Genomic DNA, 15,415 nt, shown 5'->3' with positions numbered 1-15,415 from the left:
GCCCTCACAGCTAAAAACCAATGCCGAGTGCACATAAGAATGTCTCTGGTGGAGTAGTTAAAAGTACTTGCTTTGTTATATCCCACCCTGCATACATGTCTTTTCCATATTCTCCATGACAGAATGAAAATACAGATACATAGAGCCTGTCTGCCACATACTGAAGGAAGTGTTTTTTTCTCAAAGAAAAGTGCTTGTATAGTTTGAACTGTGGCTGAATTAACTGCTTTTTAAGATCAGTCATCAGTTGGTTTTAAGATTAAGGTTTTGAGGGGCACCTGGGTGGCTCGGTCAGTTAAGCATCTGACTCTTGATTTCAGCTCAGGTCATGATGATTTCACGGTTCGTGAGTTCGAGCCCTGTATCAGGCTCCACACTGGCAGTGCAAACTCTGCTTGAGATTTTCTCTGTCTCCCCTTCTCTCTGCCCCACCCCCCATTCACTCTTTCAAAATAAATAAACTTAAAAAAAAAAAAAAGTGTGAGAAGCATTGTTGCAGTTGCACAGTTTGAGCAGCTAGATCTTTTTCTCTGGCCTTGCTCAGAAATTCTAGTTAAGGATGGATGTGACAGGTTGCAGCCTCGATCTCGAATGACAGTTTTGTTGGGTAGGTGAGATGGACCCTCAGTGGTGCATGTCTCACTCAGTCGCATGACTCACCCCAGAGTCTGGGCCAAGGAGGAAAGGAAAAAAGGCTGAGGGACCAGAAGGGCAGGGTCATGTTGCTATGTACCCACTGAAATTAAAGAGAAGGTATGGGGTTCTAAGAGGATACCAGGGAAAGTCAGGGATCATCGTGGTCAGATGTAATCAATCCCAGCCTGGAAAGGACTTCAGTCTTTTAGGGGAAATAAAACCTGCATCCAAGGAAGCATATGCACAGGCATAGTGATTCATGCCATCTGAGGGGTGCCACTGGATTTCTGTGTGGCGTGGGAGAAGGGAGTCCAGGCACTCTGACTGTGGAATGAGACCTGCCAGCTGCTTCCCGTTTCTCTCCTTTTCCCCTTCTGCAGCTGTGAATAATGCAGAAATAGCACTAGCAATAAAAGAAAGCTGGAGATCCAGTTATTTTTCAAGTAGCAAAAAAAGCTACTTTGTGATTTTTGCCTGTAGGTTTAAGGGCCTAGAATATAACTTGAAGGAACTATAAAAGGTTTATTTTAGAGCTGCTTAAGCTGCCAAATACCAGCTGCCTTGAAGCACTCCCAACTTAGTACCAGCAGGATTTGGAGGGGAAAAGTATCCCCCAACAGCTTAGAAATAATGCTGTTAGAATCTGTGGCCAGACCCTCCTGGACTTTTCCTGACAGACAATGTCTAATTGGGCAAAAGGCCAAATGACTTCTAATCGCTCAAGAAACTTCTTGCAGAGGGGCACCTGGGTGGCTCAGTCGGTTAAGCACCCAACTTTGGCTCAGGTCATGATCTCACGGTCTGTGAGTTCGAGCCCCGCGTTGGGCTCTGTGCTCAGAGCCTAGAGCCTGCTTTGGATTCTGTGTCTCCCTCTCTCTCTGACCCTCCCCCGTTCATGCTCTGTCTGTCTCTGTCCCAAAAATAAATTAAAAACGTTGAAAAAAAAAATTAAAAAAAAAATAAATAAACATTAAAAAAATTTTTTTAAAAAGAAACTTCTTGCAGAAATGTCTATGAGTTCTTTTGCAGTGGTGAGGGGGAGCAGGTGGTGGTTGGGAACGGTAAATGGATAGATTTGTTACTTGTATTACAGATAGTTAGACTCTAATGCCCAGTAAGTGGTGTGTCATATGTTCCCACATCTACCTGGTGTTCTGTGGGACTTGCATTGGGGCCAGAGATGCCTGAGTTCTTGACCATTATACTGTACTGTCCTGACCCATGAGAGAGTTGCCTCTGAAACCTAGCCCATTCATGGGCCCCTGAAACCCATGTCCATGGCTTCAGGAGTGAATACCTGTCCTGCCCAGACAGTGCTTTAGTCACAGGCCAACGCTCTGAATTCCTAAGAGCCTCCTCTGCTCCAAAAAGTTTTCTAACCTATAAAGCAAAATGTTAGTTTCCTAATTTCCTAAGGTACCCTTGTGTGTATTGAAAAGATTATAGAGACAGAAATAAATTTGAAAATGTACTGTTTGTAGAAATGCAACCTTGTGGACATGAGAAAAGTTCTGTATTATGTGAAATTTCTCATGACATCTGGTATGTGGTTTACCACATTTATTATCTCCCAGTTGCCTTGAAGATAAAGGGCGGGTAACATGCAACAAGAGAAGTCACAAGTAGGAGCCAGACCTGAGCATGCACACACAGGCATGCACCTGCATGCGTGCATGTACATACACATACTCTCATACTTACCCTTTCAGTCACCTCCAGCTCTAAGTGCTTCCCCAGCCTCCATGTCCTCTCTCAAGGCTGACTTCCTGGCACATAACCAGTTGGTCATTTCAGATTCAGACTGTGTACTGGCCTGAACACATTTTTTTTTTAATTTTTTTTTTTTCAACGTTTATTTATTTTTGGGACAGAGAGAGACAGAGCATGAACGGGGGAGGGTCAGAGAGAGAGGGAGACACAGAATCGGAAACAGGCTCCAGGCTCTGAGCCATCAGCCCAGAGCCTGATGCGGGGCTCGAACTCACGGACCGCGAGATCGTGACCTGGCTGAAGTCGGGCACTTAACCGACTGCGCCACCCAGGCGCCCCGGTTGAACACATTTTTTTAGTGAGTAAATGACTAAAATGGTTTTCTTTTACCATTCTCTCATGACTTACTGATGTATGCTAATTTGCAGATAGATGAGGTTGAACTAATCAGTTATCACTAAGAAACAAGGCTTCATTGAGTAGATGGCAGTGTTTTTATTTTTGGTTTTGTTTATTGATCACTACGTTCTCCAAAACAGCATTCTTTATATTGCCTAGTAGTATTTCAGACTTGGAGTAAATTATCAGACTTGTTCCATGAAGTCCTTGAATTTTTCAGGGTTTCCACAGGGCTGTGAGCTAAGACTTAAGAGAGCTGGGTAGCTCCTTACCTACTCCCTCTCAGGAGCTTTAATTTAAGAAAAGGACCTGCTACATAAATTGGAAACGCTGTTCTAAGCATCATTAAATAAAAGACCTTATTTTAAAGCTCCCTTTGCTGCTACTTTACCAGAGCAATAATGTCTTTTCTAGCATGTGTTCTTTCTCATTGAAACCTGCTCCTGATAGTAAGTACAGGAACTGTTTGGTCACATTTCCCTTAACCTGTGTTCCAGTTGCTGTCAGCCATGACCTTTGGCTTTCCTCATGGCTTGAAGTGGTGCCTGGATACTAGCCATGGAGGCCACTAGGGACAGCTATTCATTAGCTGTCCCTCCATCTTGGTCCTGTTGATCCCACACTTGTTTTCTATTCCTGCACTCTCCACATGAAAGAAATGTTCAGCTGCTGACTACTGGCCAGATCAAGAGAATACTTATGGGGTGCCTGGCTGGCTCAGTTGGGAGAGCTTGTGACTTTTGATATAGGGGTTGTGGGTTTGTGCCCCACATTGGGTATAGAGATTACTTAAATAAATAAGTGTGTGTGTGTGTGTGTGTGTGTGTGTTTATGTTTATGGGTTGGGGTTTTTTTGGGTTTTTTTTTTTTTTTTTTGGTATTTTTAATGACTGAAACAAAACAGATTTAAAACCGCAGCTTCTGGAAGAACCATTTGTTCTTACCAGTCTTGTACCTCTCCTCAAACTTGACCTTGGCCTCTTGTCGGGCCTTGAGTTTAAGAGCAGGGTCTCTGAAGACATCCTTATTGACAACAGTTTTGTCCAAGGGAATAGCCACAGAGTACCTTGTGGGCATGATAAACTTTTTTTTAAAAAAGAGAGAATACTTTGTTTTAGGCCTTGGAGAAAGATGCCAAGCTGCACATTGAGCCAGGGGGCCTGTGCTTCACACGTGGATCTCACCCAGGACCTGGAAACCACACAGGACAAATGACTGTTGTCTTCTTCTGTGACCTTGGAGGCCTTCTCTATGTGTTGAAAAATAAATTGATCATTGCAGAGCTGACTTTGGAGTCGACTTAAGAGAAGTACATATATAATACCTTTGTTTCAGATGCCTGCAAAGCAGAGTAGTAATTTAGGAAAAGTCCAGGTTTTTTAGGCAGACTTGGGTTTGAACCCTGGTGTTCTGCTTTCAGCCTTTAACTATCCCATTACCTTTCTGTGTCTGGGTCTGCGATTGTCAGATGGTCCGTCTCAAGAAGGTCAGAGAGATAATAGGCACCCAGTGTATCGTATCTTCTCCCCATGGTGATGCTTAGCTCTATTGTTTTGTGGGTCAGTTTACTTAAACAGAAAATGGAAAGTAATGCAGTGACTGTTCTTTGGCGTCTCACCACTGCAAAACCCTTCTCTTTGCAGCTCTGGATTTACTGGACAAAATGTTGACGTTCAACCCTCACAAGAGGATTGAAGTAGAACAGGCTCTGGCCCATCCATATCTGGAGCAGTATTACGACCCAAGTGATGAGGTAAGACCCGTGCTCCTGGTTGCTCCTGCAGGAATATCAGCCAGCAGCAGGCCCAACCAGGAAGGGCCCAGATGTCATACTTAGATTGTCCTGAGAGGTGCATGGTACCACACTTCGTTTTCTCAACAGCCCATATTGTGTGTTTTGAGGTCTAGTGCTGTTGTCGGCACAGCTTGAAACCCTTCCCCACCCTACCCCCCAAGCCTCTTCTATCTTAGAAAACTTCCTCCAGGCCACCTACAGCAGGGGTGGGGCAGGGGAAATGAATGGATAATGGGGAGCATGGATAAAGAAGGGGTCCAAAGACTAGAGACCATTGTTGTGGTCTGTGGCAGGAAGAGCCACCTGAATCAAAGTGCCTGCCCTGAGGGTGGAAAGGAAGTCAGCTGTCTGCTTGGGGAGGGGCTTTGCAAAGTGTGGAGGTCAGCTTGGACAGTTCCCACTGTGGCTTGATGACTTCATGTCTGGTATGCCTCCTTGGGATGGGCACACAAGAGCCTGCTGTGGTAAGACTGGAGGTGGATGTGGCAAGCCTTAGAGCATGTTGGACATCCAGGTAATGTATCATGTTCTCTCCAGGAAAGTCCCAGTTCCTTGGCTTCTTTGATTCTTCTGGGGCTTCAGTTTTAACTTTATTTTCTTTAACTTTATTTTCTGGGCGGTAATGAAGAAAAATGCAATATGAACTAACGTTTGGATCTTTCTAGTTGAGAATCATACATAAACAAGACTCTGCACACTTGTTTTAAATGGGGGGGAAGGGGGAGAACCAAGCAGAATGTGTTAATATTAAAAGGGAAAATGGAAGAAGAAAGGGAAAAAGTATAAAAGTTAAAAGCTGATAAATGAGAGAGAAAGGAGAAACCAAAAAGAGAGTATTTCTCAATCAGCCCCCTTCCATCTCTGTCCCCTCCCCTCAGAAATAATGGAGGCAGCTTGCAAAGATACCTACAGCATAGTAAATAGCAGGGAAATAGGTAAGAGTATAAGGCTTGGGTTCTGACTAGCCCTTTGAGCCCCCCATGTCCTAATTGTGACCTTGGGCAGTACCCCAAACTCAGCAGGACATATATAGGACACCAGTGTGACCCCACACATAGAGCTGTCCTTCAGAGAGGGCTAGCTACTTGTTTTTTTTTTTTTTTTTAAGGTTTACTTATTTTGGGGAGGGAGAGAATACCAGTGGGGGAGGGGTTAGAGAGAAAGGGAGACACAGAATCTGAAGCAGGCTCCAGGCTCTGAGCTGTCAGCACACAGCCTGACACGGGGCTCGAACTCACAAACTGTGAGATCATAACCTGAGCCAAAGTCAGATGCTTAACCAACTGAGCCACCCAGGCCCCCCTCTACTTGTTTTTTTCTAATGGACATGAATCCTTTTCCCCCCTTTCAAGAGAACAAAGCTTAGTGCAGAATTTGGGGTCCATGTTTCCCTACCCTAAAGGCCTGGTGTGAGGATCACGTGGATAAAAATCTAGGAGTGCCTGGTGACAGCTGGTATCCTCATCAGATTAGTTCTGTTAACGTGGCATTAGTTTGGGGGTACTTAAAAATCAAAATTTAAATAATATCAATTGACTAATTTCCCTTTTCATCATTATGTATGGGGATTCTTTGATCTAGACATTTTAAATATGTACTTAAGTAGCCTTCTGATTATTTATAGGGTGTGCTGAAAAATGAAAACTTAAAGGAAACTACAACACAGATCACTTTGTAGTCTTGTGACAGTTACTAAGATTTTGGAGTATTTTCTTCCCAGTCTTACATTTCTGTATCTAAATTTTTTTTTAAAAATAGGGTTCATTTTGTTTAACAAACATGTGTATTTCCCCATGATATTAATCTTCCTTGCAGCTTCATTTTTAATGGCTCCATAATATTTCTTCATATGAAGATACTATGATGTATTTAATCAAGTACATTTATTTGAGTATCATCAGTTTTTTTTTTTTTTGTTTTTTTTTTTTAATTTTTTTTTTTTTTTTTTTAACGTTTATTTTATTTTTGGGACAGAGAGAGACAGAGCATGAACGGGGGAGGGGCAGAGAGAGAGGGAGACACAGAACCGGAAACAGGCTCCAGGCTCTGAGCCATCAGCCCAGAGCCTGACGCGGGGCTCGAACTCACAGACCGCGAGATCGTGACCTGGCTGAAGTCGGACGCTTAACCGACTGCGCCACCCAGGCGCCCCGAGTATCATCAGTTTTGATTGTATAAATGTACCACCACCACCCCCACAACAGTAAACTTCTATTATTTTTCAACACTTAATGCCTTAAAAGTTTGAAAATGATTCTGGGATTAGTGGTAATTTCAGAAGAGTGCTCAAAGTGGGTTTAGTTGCTCCCCTTCGATTTACTGCATGCTCCTATGAAGTGCGCCTCATGGAGCACATAGGCAGGACACTGTACATAGGTGCCTGTCGAAGCTCCTGGGTTTTCATAGATGTCAGCGCCACTGTATGCGTTTCAGAGTCTAAGCCACAGCCGTTTATGAGTCAGTGCATGACTACCTCAACCGTAGCCACTCCTGCCTACCTCGTGTCCTGTGCTCTCCTGCAGCCCGTCGCTGAGGCACCGTTCAAGTTCGACATGGAGCTAGACGACCTGCCCAAGGAAAAGCTCAAAGAGCTCATCTTCGAAGAGACGGCCAGGTTCCAGCCCGGATACAGGTCTTAAACTTGTCAGGTACCTAGAGCTTTAGCCGTATAAACCCTGGCTATGGAGAGAGAATATAAATTAAATATTACTAAAAAGAAAAAGGAATTTCCTTGAGCTCCACGTGGCACTTCATGTGCTTAACAGAAAGGGTGGTGGACAATGTAGTGGTATCAGTAGGTTTTTAAAAACTGGGTGTTCCAAGAAAAAAGGAAACACAGATCTTGCTTTTAGAGAACATACAGAAAGAAGAGAAGGAATTGTGTGAGAACTCCGGAGTGAGCAGAGGAGTGAGAATTGTGTTGAACCCTGTAGAAATGAGCAATAAAGTAAAGAATTATGACCCAGGGCCTGAAGCATTTGCTGGGGAAATGCTTTGGACAGACCAGCATGGGAGGGGCTGGAGGTGTTTTTCCACAGGCACCTGTGTCATGTGCAGCATTCCGACTAGTGGCCGTGGGGCTGCTGTGCTTGCACCAGAACTGGAGGCTTTCTGGGGGCACGTAGGGAAGGGTGGGTTCTGTGACAGTCTAGTATAACTGTTTTCTCTGCTCCATTCTTCCCTGCTCTGTCCATTCTGTTTTCATGTATTGGGATCTGGAGATGATGGTTCAGGCTGAGAGTTGGCAGTACAAGGCTCAAAAGCAGAAGCTACTTGGGGTGTTTCACAAGAGGACATATAACTGATCAGAGGGCATTAGAAGGTCTAGAGAGCAAAGCAGGTGGAGTTACCTGCAGATTAAACAGCAGGAAGTTGTTCCTAGTCTCCACCTAAAGGAGCAAAAGAAAAACCGTGTTAGCCAGGGTCCTTGATCGTCACACAACGAGGGTGCTGGGCACCTGCTTTAACTGCAGCTGTTAGAGCATCACCCTCACTGAAGAGGGGTCAGGAGCCTCTACTGCCACTGATGTGGGGGATCTCTGGAGCCTGAAGCCACCATCACTATCCATTGCCTCTGAAGCCAGGAGCCCTCCTCCTCCTAAAAAGTCCTGTGTCACTAAGAAGCAGAAAAAAGGAAACCTGGCTTGTGTGCCAGCTATTGGCAGAATCTCGTCAGAAGCCAGTCTCCAATGAAGTTCAGCAGTGCAGTTCACAAGCTCCAGCCCTGTCATTAAGAACAGAGGACAGAGGAAAGGTAGAATGGATCTGAGAACAGACGTGGCCAGATCAGTCTCAGAGAGCTGTGGAAGCCAGGCAGAGTAAGAGTTGGGAACCAGTAGGGGGTACACTCTTCTGAAGTGTGGGGGACAGAAAATGTGGTTTTCAGAAGAAGTCTGACAGGGAGTGTTGGAGAAGACTGAGTGGGAGATGAGTTCAAAACAGATCTGTAAGCTTCCAGACCGAGGGCTAGAGGCTTGGACGAAGGCTGTGGAGGCAAGAAGCAGTGCATTCAGGAAAATGGAGGGAACACAAAATCTGAAAGACTTCACATTTCCTAACCCTAGCATCCAGGGGTCAGGGGGAGCTTAGCCTAGCACTGGACGTGTCCTAAAAAACAAACTCAAAGTAAGTGAAGTGTGGAAGGAGCATGTGTTCACAGGACATTAGGAGCATGCTGGTAAACAAGCCCTTGGGGAAGTGTCTGAAGGAGAGAGAGAAGGTGGGAAGGTCTTAGCAGGGAGCTAAGGAGAACAGAGTCTTGCAAGGATTGGATTCATTTATCCTTCCATACTTCATGGCATGACCGTCTGTTAAAGTATTTGTTATGTACAACAATCTGCAAGGGTACTCACTGACAGAAATCCATCCCCAGGACCCAGCCATTTTTACCCCTTGAGTCTCCTTCCTGGTCTCTTTGCTCACTGTGGAAACGATCTTCCCTCTCCCAGAGCCTGCTCTCCTTTCCCTGTGTCTGCACAAGTCAGATCATCTGCCTCCAGGTTTGGTAGATAAAGTTTTATCAGGCCCTTTACATGAAGAGGTTCGCTGACCCCTGACCTAGAATATTGAGCTGAGCTGCTTCATTCAGTTGCTTTTCTTCCTTCACAATCCCTTTAACAGCTCGTGTTCCTGAAATAGCCTCTTGATGGCCTCTGTTTTTACCCATCTTGTTCTTGTTTGAGTTCACACATACCGCATGCTTCCTCTGAGCCAGGCTCATGGGTGAGCAGAACAAACAAACCTGAAACCGGCTTCAAAGGCCACACAGTCTAGTAAGGAACAAAGACACACAGAACTGCCATGCATGTTTTTAGTGTAAAAGAGTACCCAGGACTGACATAGTTAGCAGTTTTTCATCATTCATTTGCTCACCATTGAGCATTCCTAGTTCCAGGTAGGAAGACAGCAAAGATGAGTAAGACCCAGGCTTTGCTTTCTAGCAGCTTGATGGCAGGACACAGGTAGACAACAAGGAGTCAGACACAGTGTTGTGGGTGCTGTACCAGGATAGGTGTGGGCCCCAGAGATTGAGGAGGGCCAGCATCAGGGTGCTGGGAAGGGAACACTCTGCTGTGTGGGGAGGCACTCAGCAGTGTGGGGCCAGGGAGTCAAGCCCGCATGGGAGACTGAAGCCCAGGCTTGCGAAGGAGCCCTCCTCTCCCAGGCTGCTTCCTGTCGTAAAGCATCAGGGCAGGTGACTCTAGGGCAATAAGGATGTTGGGCGACCTCAGAAAACAAGCACTCTTGGGATCACTGGCCCAGCTACTGGAGGAAAAGGGCAGTGCAACAGCCACGGGGGGGGGGGGGGGGGGGGGGGATGGCGGCAAGACAAAGGCAAGGATGCTCCTGGAGCTTCAGGGCATGGGTGCTGGCCTGTTGCCTCCTGAAGTCCAAATTAACAGGCTGAGGTTCAGGCAGCTGCCAAGGTCCACCCCAGTTCTACAAGCCCAGGACTGGGGCTTGTTACCAGGGAAAGGGGTGGCAAAGACGGTCACTCTGTGTTTAGTTTGCTTTATAGCCTAATTTTTCCCCCAACTTTTTGTTACTGAATTATAATTGACATAACAATCTTTAATTTCAGGTGTAAGCATAATGTGATTTTTATACATTACTTCCACTGTTTTTTAAATTACAATTTTTATTCTGAAAAGTTGAGTTTTACAATAAAAACCCACATTCCCACCACCTAGATTCTGTGATTAACACTTTGCTGTGCATGCTTTCTCACATTCTGTTCCATCTGTTCCTCCATCTAAGGAGGTTGGCAGCATCAGGACTAGCTTATAATTTAGTCACCTGGAATATAAAAGTGAATCCAGAGGAAGGTGGAGCTAGGGGCATTCATCAAATTCTGGGCAGTTTCTTACACAAACATTATTTTGATGATTACAGTAGCAAGTCAGCACACAGCCCATGTTTATGATCGAGGAAACCGAAGATGTACTAAGCATTTTGCTGAAGATTGTATCCTGGTGGCAAAATTAGGCAGGCCCAGGTCTTTTGGACCAAGAATCCCATTTTCTTACAAGCTTTCCACACTGCCTTGGGGTAGTTCTGTGCCCTGGAAAAGGTCAAGGAACTCGTTCATAATACTGTGCAGCAGTGTCACTGAGTTCCCAGCCTATAACACTGAGATGAGAAGCTACAAACTGGAGAGTCAGGGAGATGCAGGTGTTGGGAGCATACAGGAACGTTAGAGAAGGGTGATGTTGACTGCCCAGCTACGTAGGAAAGAGCTGAAAAACATGCCCACACAGGACCTCAGAGCACAGCCATAGGGACCCCTATGGGGGCGGGAATGACAAAGACTACTCCAGAGGAAGCCCCTGCTTGCTGGATAAAGCTCACAGGCTTTACTGATGCCCTGAGTGGGCTTAAAGAATCAAAGTGTGTTCATTATATTTTGTTTAAGTGGGTCAGTTTTAGAAATGTGTCCACTAAAGTTAAGAATGTGTATGTGGTTAACTTTGTGACAGGCCTCCTGTTCTCAGAGGCTGGTACCTGCCTTTCTCCCTCATCTGCCTGTTGGTGAATTTTCTCAGGTAGATTGATTAATTTTCTCCCAGCCGATAGGTTTGGCTGCAGTTCAGAACAGCATACCTCTAGAGAGGGGTCATTTCCCATCTCTGAGCCCGTCTCCCCATCACAGATTTGGGTTATAAGACCCATCCTTCCTGCCCTGACTCTTGAGTCAGGTAAAAGCCATCTTGTCCAAAAGTGCTTTGTGAAATACCAAAGTGACATTCTGCTGGATCATACTAGCAAACATTTCACAACAACAAGGGTCTCTCCAAAGAAAAGGTATATTTGGTTTGCATTTTGACACACTTAGTTACCTTCCCAGCCATCTCAAGCAGGCTTCTTCATCAGAACCAAGAACACAGAACATGACTGGGGTGGTAATGTTTTCACTTCTCCCTGGGGTGATACAAAACTAACGGAGACCTGGGGATGAACTTAATTCATTACATATGGATGTCTTAGGCAGTGGTTCTCCAAAGTGTGGTCCATCTGTGCCCTACCCCCTAGCAATCTGTATTTTAACAAGCTCTGCAGAGGATCCTGATGCTCACCCTTGAGAACTGCTAGTCTATAAAGGGTTAAGGTAGGTTTGATTTGTAATGTGACCTCTTCAAGGAAAATAGAGATACCACAATAATGAGGGCAGATGCGTGCTACTTGCACTTTGATGGTGTGACGATCCTAGTGGACCTCTTGCAGGAGACCCATATGCAGACATCTGGAGAGCCAGGTGGGCTCTGTCAAGTGTAGTGAGCTAAGTGAGCTCACTTAGTGTAAGTGTAGTGTAAGTGAGCTAAGGCTATCTTCAGATGCCACCTGCTGCCTTTCAGGGTGCTGTCCTGGAGACCTGGTGGGGAAATAGCTGTCAGATCATCTCTGACCTGGGCAATGAGAACCATCTCTTGCCCGTGGGAACCAAGCCACAGTTCCTGCCTCACCGGCATTTAGGCCCGCCAACTTTCATACTTCAACCAGCACTTCATTTTAGTCTTGTTTTGTCAACAGTCAGCGGAAACTTGACCATTAAAACAACACACTTGACGCTGTGTGGTTGATTCTGTCCTACCTGGTCATCTAGAGAGGAAAAGAAACTTGGTAAGAATAGGAGGCAGCAGGGGTGCCTGGCTGGCTCAGTCAGTGAAGCACTTAACTCTTGATCTCACAGTTGTGAGTTTGAGCCCCACTTTGGGCATAGAGATTACTTTAAAAAAAAAAAAATAGAATAGGAGGCAGCAGACAAGCATTTTGCATAAATGTGTGTTCTTTACAAAGACCTTCAGATTCTGGTTTTGACCATAGGAGTGGTGGGTATCACAGTTAATAAAAGGCATCTTGGGAACATGGGGTGGATGCGTGTGTGTTTCCTGTGAGTGTCACAGAAATGTCCTCTGAAGTGTCCGAGAAGAGACGCCCACAGACTGAAGGCAGAGCCTGCCCCTTAGGAGCTGCCCTGTGGTGCATAGGCTGAGTGGTTCCAGGTGAAACGACCTTATTGCAGGAGTGCTTTTTCCTTTGCTTTTTTTTTTTCTTTTTCTTTTTCTTCACTTTTCCAGTTTTTGTAATGATGTTGTTCATTCTTTTCACTTCTCCATTTTCCTAATGCTGCTGCTAATGTTGTTTTAATGTGGGTCATTCTTAACTCATAGACTTGCTTGTTTGTTTTTCAACAGGACAAGGGCTCAGAGGACTGGATGTGCTCAGACATCGGTGTTGTTCTTCCCAGTTCTTGACCCCGGTCCTGTCTCCAGCCCGTCTTGGCTTATCCACCTTGACTCCTTTGAGCTGTTCGGAGGGTCGGTTTCTGGTAGTTGTGGCTTTTATGCTTTCAAAGAATTCCTTCAGTCCAGAGAACTGTTCCTGGCATCCCTGTGTGTGTCACCCACCGGTGACCTGTGGCAGTATGTACTTTCAGTGCACCTACTGCTTACCGTTGCTTTAGTCACTAATCGCTTTCTGGTTTGAAAGATGCAGTGGTTCCTCCCTCTTCTGAATCCTTCCTAGGTGACGCCCTGCTGACCCATGCAGTCACACCAGAGATAGTTCTTTCCAAATTGGCTCTCGTCACTGGCATCTCACTTTATGATAGGGAAGGCTACTACCTAGGGCACTTTAAGTCAGTGACAGCCCCTTATTTGCACTTTTCACCGTAAGCATGTCCCCAGAGCAGGAGTGTGTGGAAACACCTGGGATGACGTTGCAGCCTGCGGTGAGTGCTCCCGTCTCGGGAATCTTTGGGGGCGCTTGCCCTTGTCTTTTTTCATATCATGTTAGTCACTAACATATTTAAGGTCTGTGCTATTTGCCCAGCTTTTAGGAAACTCAATCATTTTTCTAAAAGAAAGAAGTACTGCATCCAGCAGCCTCATTCTGTAGATTTATTGTGATTACTTGTACCATTTACAGAGGTATAACACTTGCCAAAATGTGTTATCTGCAGTACTGTTTCCAAGGCTTATGCAGAACGATTTAAAGTGGCAGCTGCACTCGGCATTTAGTGAGAGATGTACACAGGTCACAGCAGGGTGCTAAGGAAAGTGTCTGGAGAAGCAGCCATCAGGCCACACCAGCCTCTGTCACGGGGCAGAGCTCCACACACAGGTGTACGTATACCCCAAGCTACGTCAAGTGGTGTGCCACATCCAGTGTAACCACATTCAATGCCTCAGGATTTAGAGAGGAGCCCTGCGTCTTTAAATGAGAAAGTGTACAATTCTTTTTCCTCCTACAGCATGTCAGCATCTCAAGTTCATTTTTCAACCTACAGTATAACAATTTGTAATAAAGCCTTCATGAGCTCATGACGTGAAGCACTGTTCTGTCATCAAGTATTCTCAAATGTTTCTGATACTGCTGAGCTAAGACCATGAGAAAAAGCTAGCACTAAATCATGTTTGGAGCTCTATCCCATATTATATTGATCTCTTTAAGTATTTGTTCCCTGCCACTGCACACTGTGGCGTTGACTTGGTGTTCTGTCCCAGTGCGGTGCCTCCTCTTGACTCCCCCACTGCTCTCTGTGGTGAGAAATTTGCCTTGTTCAATAATTACTGTACCCTCGCATGACTGTTACAGCTTTCTGTGCAGAGATGACTGTCCAAGTGCCACATGCCTATGATTGAAACGAAAAATTTATTGTTACCTCTGAGTTTGTGTTCCACGGAAAATGCTATCCAGCAGATCACTTAGGAAAACTAATTCTATTTTTAGCTTCTTATTTCTCAGCTGTCCTTTTTTTCTTGTTTGATTTTTGACAGCAATGGAGAATGGGTTATATAAAGACTGCCTGCTAATATGAACAGAAATGCACTTGTAATTCATGGAAATAAATGTACATCTTCGATCTTCATATTCATGTTAAGATTCAGTGTTGATTTCCTCTGGATCAGCGTGTCCAATGGACAGTCAGCTTCAGTTTGTGCTTGGAGCAGAAATGCTTGTGGGCCTCCCCTTCCCATGCGGGCACTGCCCTGACACTGGTTTACATAAAATGATTTAGAAGGCATTTTTGTAGGGTCCTAGTTTCCCTTTGCACAGCAGAGAATCAACTCTGACGTGTTTCTTTACTCAAATCATAGGTCTAAAATACTGTCAAACTCTGATGAAGAAGCCCAGACATCTCAGTTTGGAATCTCTGGTTCTTTCTAAAGAGGGCCTGCCTGTGTGCCCCAAGCCTCCTGCTGGGCACAGCCGGGTGCTGGGAAGCTTTGTCCGGTGTCACTTGGCCCACACCACCTGGCCCAGGGTGCTGGTGCTCACACGTCACGGGCTAACGAAGGATGGCAGACTCCGCCTCAGAGATCAGAACCGCATCTAGAATCTTGCCCAAAAGTACGTGGTTTTTCACTTCATGCTCAGCTGCCATGGAAAGGTCTGCAGGGCACTGAGAGGATAGAGGTTTGACTGTTACCTGAGACATTGATGAGTCAGTTTCCATTTTAAAAGGAGCATTGACAGTTTTCCTACTCTTTTTCTTTGTACTTTTTAAATGGAATGTTAGTATTTTTAGGAGGTAAATCTGCAGTCCTCTAACCAGAAAGCCATAGCCTTGGTTACTAATACTTGAGGACTGTGGGCTTTCCCATCCCCTCCACGGAATTGTGGAGTCACATTGGCATGAAACCACTAACTGCGTTCCAGCAACACTGTAGCTGTAAGTTGTGTGCTTTTTTAATCATGCCAAGCTTGGCTTAACAGGTCAGAGAATTGTCCTAATCAAGGTACCTGTGAAAAGTACTAGCTATTATGTGTGATAGGCTCATCATTTGGATCCTCTTAACATCTCTAAAAATGTCCTGATTAGGTATCCAAATTCATACTGGTGACAATGCCTCCATTCTTAGTAAGCTCAAATAA

At 45.2% G+C, this 15,415-nt stretch overlaps 1 protein-coding gene across 1 annotated transcript in view; it reads left to right on the top strand.

Annotated features, from left to right (window-relative positions):
* Positions 1–14,408, top strand: part of MAPK1 (mitogen-activated protein kinase 1) — a 112,389-nt gene extending 97,981 nt beyond the window's left edge. The window contains exons 7-9 of the mRNA XM_025933447.2: positions 4,389–4,498; positions 7,063–7,188; positions 12,733–14,408. Of these exons, the coding sequence (XP_025789232.1) occupies positions 4,389–4,498; positions 7,063–7,179 (227 nt within the window). The 3' untranslated portion in view covers positions 7,180–7,188; positions 12,733–14,408. The remainder of the gene's footprint in view (positions 1–4,388; positions 4,499–7,062; positions 7,189–12,732) is intronic.
* The last annotated feature ends 1,007 nt before the right edge of the window (positions 14,409–15,415 follow it).

Source organism: Puma concolor, chromosome D3 (genome assembly GCF_028749965.1).
Source record: "Puma concolor isolate L17-30 chromosome D3, mPumCon1.1.hap2, whole genome shotgun sequence".
Classification (NCBI taxonomy): domain Eukaryota; kingdom Metazoa; phylum Chordata; class Mammalia; order Carnivora; family Felidae; genus Puma; species Puma concolor.
The sequence above is the reverse complement of the archived record's forward strand: the minus strand, read 5'-3'. Positions and strand labels throughout refer to the sequence as shown.